Genomic DNA, 8,925 nt, shown 5'->3' with positions numbered 1-8,925 from the left:
TAATTCAATAAATGATGAATATCACTTTTCTAGACAGTCTCTTGTGCTCCTGGACATGCGTCAATACTACCCATTCAATGTGAATGTACTCAGTGTCCATCATAGTTCAATCTAAGGCTAATGGACATCTTTTACCCCCACGCCTTATAAAAAGAACAGCGAGACGACACGAGTCCACATCAGTCCTGCCATGAACAGAGTGAAACAGAGCAAAACTCCCAAAATCCACTCTCTCCATTGTAAATCCAGGGTCAGGCTCCAGTTCCAGTACATTCAGCTATAACATTATTAGTTTGGACTTGACGATCTCAATCAGAATAAATGATTCACCGCTTTAACCTGATACTCAAGCACACGCCTTCTCCACCTTAGTCGATGAGCAGATGGCATCAGGTCACATGATTCATTCTGCATAGGCCGAGGCAGAGTTAGATTACAACGAACGACGAAGAGCTGAACGGTTGACCAAGTTGTTTCACATCTTAAAAAAAATATATATATATCTAAATTTAACAAGATGCAGGCAAGTAGATCTATGTAGCATAACTTTATAATATACAGCACAACTTTATTTATAACGCACTTTAAAACAACACCGTTGGTCAAAGTGCTGTACACTAACACATCCAAGCATAACAATTATAAACTCAGCAAATACCATAAAGTAATGAACTACCAAATCAAAACAGCAAACAGCACAAACTATAAAACAAACAACTTAAAAACAGTAAAACCAACATTTCAAGCTGAGTTAAAGCCAAAGAGAAAAAAAAAGAGTCTTCAGAGCAGATTTAAGAACAGGAAGTGAGTCAGCTTGTCTGACGTGCAGAGGCAGCGACTGAGAACGCTCGTCACCTCTCAGACGACCAACCGCAGCTGATCTGCTGACCTCAGAGAGCATGAGGAAATGTACGGCTGGAGAAGGTCGGACAAATAATATGCACAAATAAAAAGGTTTACCCTCATCATAGCTGTAGAATAATCAAAACAAGCTGAGCAGGATAACGCCACACCCTCTAAAACAAAGTGCAGGTCTTTGACTTCTGGTGTACTGCGGTGGTGGCGCCTTGCGACTCGTTCTCACCACAAACTGAAACTTTCAGCCTGACTCAAACTTAACAAGTACAACCAAAAACAAGGGGATCATTTTATATACAAATGTCTAATTCAAATATCTCTGGGTGTAACAAGGAACTGGTACTCACGAGTTACAGGTCTCCATTCCGATGACTCCTGTCAATTAAAACAAACAAAAAAATGTTTGACACAGGAAGATTCTCTATCACACAGTGGAGCACTTTTACAAAGAAATACATGTTTAAATAACCACTATCCTTTTATTCATTGAACCTTATTTATACAGGTTAGTCTCATTGAGGCACAAGGACTCATTTACAAGAGAGACCTGTTTTAAACTAAAAACCACAGATGAGTTGCACAACAATAAAACAGCCACAAGATGCATACAAAATAAAAATTAGATGAAATTAGTGATAAAAAAAAACCAAACTCAAATCAAGCTACATTATGAAACGAGGTGTAAAACTAAAAACAGGAACATGTCTGCATTGGTTTTAACATGAACTTAATTGTTTCAAATCTCTTAAAGAAATCAAAGTGGACAACTTCTGATTTTTGGCAATGTGTTCCAGGAAACAGGAGCAGAGTAAGAAAAGGACTTTTGTCAAGTTCAGTCCACACTGAGGGGACGAAGCAGATAATGAAGGCCTGAGAGCGCACGCTGTAACTGCAGTGACGACGTGACACGGAGGAGATGTATGAAGGCAACGGACCAAGGAGTGATTTAAAGATGAGAATGTACCAGTGAGAGAGTCTGAAGTTAATGATGACCAGTTAACCAATGAATACTGGGTACAGTGGTGGTACGGTAGTTACAGCCAGTTATGAATATTAGTGCACCATGATAGTGTCCAACATCTGCAGGGTTCTTGTAGGAGCGTTCATGTAAATAATAATGTCACCGTAGTCATGATCAATTTATACAACACGTCCTGATGAATTTGTTCAAATATTACCTAAAATCTCTTGGTTGATTTCAGGTGTGAAGCTGCAAAGGTGGGGACTTTTAGCACACGTCTTCCCTCTAATGTTTCTTGCAACCCTAAGGTAGAAAAACAAAATAAATATTCATTTTATACATAGATAAAAAGAAAAAACATTATTTGAAATATGGCATATATGTGCAACAAATGTGACATTTATTGTTTAACCTTTTCTTGAATGTGTAAATCTAGAAACCTAAATTTATATTATATTATATTATATTATATATATATATACTATTAACAATGTTCAAACACACAACACGGCAGTTAAAAAATATTACATTTGTTTTCCGTCATCTGGATTTCTTTTGATTTTATTCTGGCAACAAATCTACACAAAAACTAAATTTGTACAAAAGAAACAAAAACTACAACTTCAAGGAAATGTATGATGTAATGAACAGAACAGCATTGTTTTTGGTTTAATCAAATTAATTAAAATTATCTTTGAAATTAATATTTATGTTTTGTTTATTTCAAATGAAAAAAAACTTCAAGTTAATTATTTGTGGAAACTTGGATTTAAAAGTACTTTAAAGCAAATGTTTTTCAAAATAAGTACATGTATTGTCAAGTGCATGTAATGTATCTAGTTTTTTTTAATCCTCAAAATCTATACTATTTATGTAGAAAGGTTTTTTTAGACATGTTTCAGCTTATACAACTTACACAGCATGTATAAACGCATTGTTTCATATATATAAGAATTTTCAGAAGAAGCGGGTAAAAGATAATGGATGGATGAATTTTCAGAATAAAAATAAACCTAATAACACACGTAAAGCTAATAAAATAAATAAAATCTCTCTTTGTTACAAAGTGCGACGTGTCGAAACGCAGTAAACAAAAAGTCCAGTTGAGTTTTCGTTTCCTGTAAAGCTCCTCCTCCACCTCTATGCTTTTGTTCTTTCGACAAAATTCGGACTTAAAATGGAAATAAATCAGTAAAAATAGACTTTGTATATATTTAAGAATCAAATAAAGAAGGTAACTTACCTAATCTGAAGTATGGAAAACCTCTGATGTTTGAGCACTTCCGTGTTCAGACATCAAAAGTTTTCCACCAGACTGTTAAAATGGAGACTCTTCACGAGCACAAATAGATGGCGCTGGTCGTTACTGGCCGCACCCTGATGGTGCGTTCAGGTACCAAAAGAAAATTGTAATTTCAATAACCACCTTTTTCAATGCGGCCTCTTGACTTGTTTCGTTTTGTTATTTTTAATGTAACGCTTTGGTTGAGAAATTATTACTTTATACTTTTACTTTTCTTTGTTGATAAAGTTAAAGTCAAGTTAAAACAAACGTTTGTTTTGGCCGTTTGGGTTTAGGTTTGAATCGGTCGGTTTATTTCCGACATTTTATGAGACTTAAAGGAAACAAGATAGTCTGACGCAGACGTTTTTTTTAAGCTTTGCCAGTGGATATTACGCAGCCTTTTAAAATGACGTAATATAAAACTAAAATGCAAGTAGCTCCCAAATAAAAAAAGTAATTTTAGTAGACATACTTATCAAAGTTTTATTAAGTATTTTCAGCAATGTTTTTTAAAAACAAGTCTGACTGCGCATGTGCGTAGGAAAAGCGGAAGTCGTATGTGAAGCAGGCGGAAGCTGTAACGTCCTTTCTGCTCCCGGACTGCCATCATGGTGAGTTCGCCATGAGAAGTGGACGATAGTTATCATGAATTTCTCGTGATTCATGTGTTTTCTGTAGACCAACAAAGAACGCATGTTTTCCTAACATTCTTACACGCACACACGATAGGAGTTTTTACATTATTGTGTGTGTATTTAAGGTTTAAAAGGCGAATATAGTGTCGGCTGCTAGCCGCAACGCAACGTGGTCTCTCGGGTTGTGGAGGCCGGAAAGCGTCCTGTTGATCCAAACCCATTGATCATTTTAGACTTGAATGACTTTGAATTCATAAAACGCACACGTAGTTATGCTATCCACGTAGTTTTAGTATTTGTGCATACACTTCCCTGGCGCGAGCTTCTCTGTTGACAGCTCATAACCCAGTTATTACTTAGCATGCACATGATGAAAATGTAGATGAGGTTTTATTTAGTGTGGCTGAAGATCCTGATTGATATTCACCAGCCCAGACATTGTTCCTTTTAATTGTACAGATTTTGTGTCTTGTCTTTCTCAGGTGTACAAGCGCTTTGTAGAGATCGGCCGTGTTGCCTACATCGCATTTGGACCTTATGCTGGCAAGCTGGTGGCCATCGTAGATGTCATTGACCAAAACAGGGTGAGCGTTGGAGAAAACCGAGTCAGCATGCGGTGCATTTGTCTTTAAATCATTAATGGAGATGTTTACTTCGTGCCTTCCAGGCCCTTGTTGATGGTCCCTGCACAGGAGTAAAGAGGCAGGCCATGCCATTCAAACGCATGCAGCTCACTGACTACGTCATCAAAGTACCTCACAGGTGAGCGTTGCCATCGACGTGCTTCATACCAAGTGTGTGTCCACAAAATGTTCAAGTCCAGAGGAAACATCCTCATTGAGAGCACTCGAAAAGACTAAATTAAGATTGTGTCTGGGTTTAAAATAGAAAAGATCTCAATTTTTGAACGGTTAATGTCCTGAATTTTGGTTCGACATAGTGAAAAGTTGTCAGCTGCCACAAAAACTCTCCTGATCTCTACATATTTTAAGAGATTGACATAGTTCAGAAGCATTTTCATTGGTTAGGATAATATTAATCAGTTAAATTTTGTTATAACTTGTAACTAGGGATAAAAACTGGTGATACAGGTCTCTCTTGTAAACGAGTCCTCGTGACTCGGTGAGACTAAATAAAGGTTGAACGAATGAAAAACTTTACCCCAAAGTTTACCATAGAAAATTAGTGTTATATTCTCATTTAGCATTTTGTTGGTGGGAAAAAATGGACGTTCTGACAATTGAAAATGTTTAATTTTTGGAATATTTATAGTTTAAAGCAGGGGTGTCAAACTCGCTTACAAAAGGGGCCAAAATTAAAACCTTTTTCAAACCAGTTTCAGAATCTACATGAACTCAAATCAGATGCACAACATCTTTTCTTGTTTGCTGGTTCCTCAAAAAGAGTTTGATTGGTCTCATTTGGCGTTCTCTGTTGCACTTTTGACATCATAATCTAAGATTACTGAAAAAATTCAAGTGATAAAAGTATTTTATGTTTCACATATCATCTTGGAGGCCAGATAAGATGTCAGCGAGGGCCACGTTTGGCCCCCGGGCCTTGAGTTTGACATGCGTGGTTTAACGCATGAACAAACAGTTGTGTTGAAAAAGTCATTATCACTCCTTCAGGAAAATCCAGCAGCTGTTTTGGAGTTAAGGTCAAAGTTGGGCCACTACCTCTGGTGGTAAACGGTTCGATGACAAATGTTTTTCTGGATACTGTTCCTTTTTAAATTCAGTGCAGAGTCCCGTTATTCTGACCAGCTGTCCAAGAAAAGCAGAATTATTTTTCTTTTGGTTGAAATGGAAGTGGCAGCTGAGTCAACAGACTTATTAAAAGGTTGCACACATAAGAGGGAATCTTTAGACTGATTTTTATTTTTGGGGATTACTCTGTGCAACAAATGCCCAGTAGACCACGGTACCTCACCGAGCCCTGCTTCATTTTATTTTATTTTTTCCGTGACTGCGTCTGACTCGTTACAGGACTTCGTTTTATGGAGCAGCGTAATCAACAATGACTTTAAGTGAGAAGCTTTTCTTACAGATCCTTAAAGACATGCAAGTTTTTCTGAAAGATGATGCAAATTAATTTAAACTTAAAATAATTTATAGTACTCCCAATTTGTATGAATTACCAGAACAAAAATAAAATGTTGCCTGGGATGCTTTTAAGTGTTTAAATGTTTATAAAAGTGTGTAAAATGTAAGTCAGCCGATCATCAAATGATGAAATATATTGTGGAAACGTGGCGTTTTAGTGCACGGTATTTTTAAATACCGTGCACATGACCCTGTATAAACTAGGGGTTGAACAACTGCATATATTAAAGTCGACATTAACATAACAGTTGAGTTGACATTGACTACTTGACGACTCAAGACGCTAAATTTTTTTGCAAAAACGTAATTTATTATTTACAAAAAACACAACAAAACATCGAGAGCGAATATTTATGCTCCTACCATTTATCATACTGCAAATAAGTCACAGGAAAACCAGAACTATTATTAAGCTGCAACTGTTAGTTTTAGTTTATTTAATCTGCTTTAGATGTGCACGTTAGAGTCAAGCCTGTTAAAACTGCAGAGCAAGAAATAAACCCAGGCGATGCACAAACCACCTCCCAAACAACGAAGCGCTGCAGCTGGAGGGACCGGCCTGTTTGATGCACCAGGCCAAGACTTTTATTTACCCACCATAAATAAACCACCACGGTGGTGGTGGTGGGTTTCTCCATCGTCTGTGGTGCACGGTGGTGGATTGTCCGGTGGAGCACACTCCTGGGTTTTTATTATTATTTATTTATTTAGTGGATTGAATAAAATGAAACTAAAAACATCTTTTTAGTGAAATACTTCCACACTGTTGATGAATGCTCCTCGCCTTCCATCTGCTTGGAAGAATCCGTTTTGTAGCCAGCGGCTCAGTGCTGATCACGTGACAATCACCGACTGCGACTAGTCCATGTGAAATTTAAAAAACTCGTGAGATGTCCTAGAATCGACTTACCTGTTCACCCCCTGGTATAAACGTCTTCTTCTTTCAGCTTTTCCCTCTTCAGGGGTCTCCACAGCGAGTCATCCTCCTCCGTCTCACTCTGTCCTCTTCATCCTCTGTCCTCACTCCAGCTACCTCCATGAATAAATGAGTAATAAAATGTGAGTGTAGTTGATTATGACCCAGTTGATTTGGGTCTTGGTGGGTGAAAGTGTTGGCCTCGTGCATCGAACAGGTCCGCTGTCGGCCCCTCCAGCTGCAGCGCTTCATTGTTTGGGATGTGTTTTGTGCATCGCCTGGGTTTATTTCTTGCTCTGTGGTTTAACAGGCTTGACTCTTAACATGCACATCTAAAGCAGAGTATCCATGTTTTAACTCCAAACCTCGTTTATCATCGAAGCACAAGGTTTCAGATGTTGTCAGTGATCCTGGGCTGGCCGTTATAACCACAGTCTGATTGTTATGTAGGAACAACAAATTATCTCGTGACTAACAAACAATATGTGCAGCAACAAAACACCCAGCCTTTTGCTAAACTACAGTTTACCATGTTTGTTGAGGAAGCAGAGCTGGTTTTGCTCAGACTCTGTACTGACTGTATGTGACGTCCACAGTGCCCGCCAGAAGTACGTCAGGCGAGCCTGGGAGAAGGCCCAAGTCAACGAGAAGTGGTCGCAGAGCAGCTGGGCCAAGAAGATCGAGGCCAGAGAGAAGGTAACGTGGGCCGTGTTCGCTTCCTCTTTCCAGCAGTTCAGGTTTTCTTTTTGACTTTATGGATGTTCTGTAATCGCACGCAGTGGACTCCGTATTATAAGTTTCTAAAGTACAATTCCAGCACCGTTGTTCTAAAAACTACATAACGTTTTGTTTAGTTTGATAAGAGGGGAAGTGTTTAGGGTGAGTAAAGCTGCTCATGCTGATGTTTAAACTCAACGCCGGCGCTTTAAGACGAGTAAAAGAAGTGTTTAAACGTCCAGATGAATATTGTCCTCGTAGTTCAATGTGGAGTAATTTTATTACAACGCAGTACATTAACATACACGGCTGAACTCGAGCTAAAACGATGCTCAAGACGCTCCACTCCAGATAATTATGATAAATGTGAAGCAGCCTGTTGGTGAACTGCAGGTTCTCCACCTGATTTAGCATCTTAATGAAAGTGGTTCGGGTGTAATTTCTGTTGGAAATTTGTTCACTTCTGAGAACTTGTTTACTGATTTTTAAATTAAAAGCTTTGTGTGAAAAATGCTAAAGAGCTCAAACCACACTGAGCGTCCGCCATTTTGAGAACAGAAATAAAGAGAGACGGTCCATGTAAGAGCCCTCTCCCCATTTTTCTTAGAGACGTGCTGTTTGCTCCCTCACTATCCATCCTTATGTTTAAATGATTTATACTGCCATTCAGTGGTCAAAAAAAGTATGACATTACTAATTAATTGTCATTACAATAGAGTGTGTATATGTATATATAAGTAAAAAATCAAATTTAAGCTGAATTAAGTGCAGCTTGAGTTGAGCAGCCTCACAGCTGCAGGGAAGAAACCGTCTGAGCCTGGTGGTCTTGCTCTGAAGATAAATGAAGCAAAAAGCAGATCTGTCACGTTTCTCCACTGATGTTTGTTTCAATCGTGTCTCCAGAGATCCAAGATGTCTGACTTTGACCGCTTCAAGCTGATGAAGGCCAAGAAGATGGTGAGTACAGCAGAACGAGTGTTGTGATTAATAACCATAGCATTTATCGATTATATTTTTAATCCATGCCCCTTGTTTGTGCAGAGGAACAAGATCATCAAGCTGGAGGTGAAGAAACTCGAGAAGCAGGCGGCAGCGGCTGCAAAGAAGTGAACATTTTTCACAAAATAAATTTACTGTTAAATTGTTCTTCTGTCCCTTTTGTTATTTTTCAGAGTCAGAGATTCTTTATTGTCATTCGCACCTCATGTGGTACATGTGGTGGAGCAAAATTATGTACACAGGGTCCCAGTTACATCCAACAATAAAATGTATAAGAAAAACAGTAATAACATCTAAGATATGAACTAAGAAAAACATCAACTAAATATACACTAAGCACTCATAACATAAAACATTGAACATCAGCACAAACATGAACATGAGTCTGTGAGCAGATGTGCACGCATGAACACATCAACATTGAAACAGATCAGCAGCAACATGAAACA

The 8,925-nt window shown here is 38.3% G+C and overlaps 3 protein-coding genes across 3 annotated transcripts in view; 1 reads left to right on the top strand and 2 right to left on the bottom strand.

Moving 5' to 3' along the window:
- Positions 1-3,200, bottom strand: part of LOC119425687 — a 5,477-nt gene extending 2,277 nt beyond the window's left edge. Inside the window, exons 1-3 of the mRNA XM_037693230.1 lie at positions 3,063-3,200; positions 2,037-2,122; positions 1,206-1,233 (exon numbers count right to left, since the gene is read on the bottom strand). Coding sequence (XP_037549158.1) covers positions 1,206-1,222 — 17 coding nt within the window. The 5' untranslated portion in view covers positions 1,223-1,233; positions 2,037-2,122; positions 3,063-3,200. The remainder of the gene's footprint in view (positions 1-1,205; positions 1,234-2,036; positions 2,123-3,062) is intronic.
- The window catches only part of LOC119425684 (growth factor receptor-bound protein 10), a gene marked incomplete in the record, with an annotated part of 634,378 nt that overhangs the window by 268,840 nt on the left and 356,613 nt on the right, over positions 1-8,925 (bottom strand).
- On the top strand, positions 3,672-8,623 carry rpl14 (ribosomal protein L14). The gene is made up of 6 exons (XM_037693232.1): positions 3,672-3,715; positions 4,222-4,323; positions 4,407-4,501; positions 7,357-7,456; positions 8,381-8,434; positions 8,519-8,623. The coding sequence occupies exons 1-6, from the start codon at positions 3,713-3,715 to the stop codon at positions 8,585-8,587; spliced, it is 423 nt and encodes a 140-aa protein (XP_037549160.1). The 5' UTR covers positions 3,672-3,712; the 3' UTR covers positions 8,588-8,623.

This window comes from Nematolebias whitei, chromosome 19 (genome assembly GCF_014905685.2).
Source record: "Nematolebias whitei isolate Nwh7 chromosome 19, NemWhi1, whole genome shotgun sequence".
Taxonomy (NCBI): Eukaryota; Metazoa; Chordata; class Actinopteri; order Cyprinodontiformes; family Rivulidae; genus Nematolebias; species Nematolebias whitei.
This window is presented reverse-complemented; position numbering and strand designations above follow the sequence as displayed.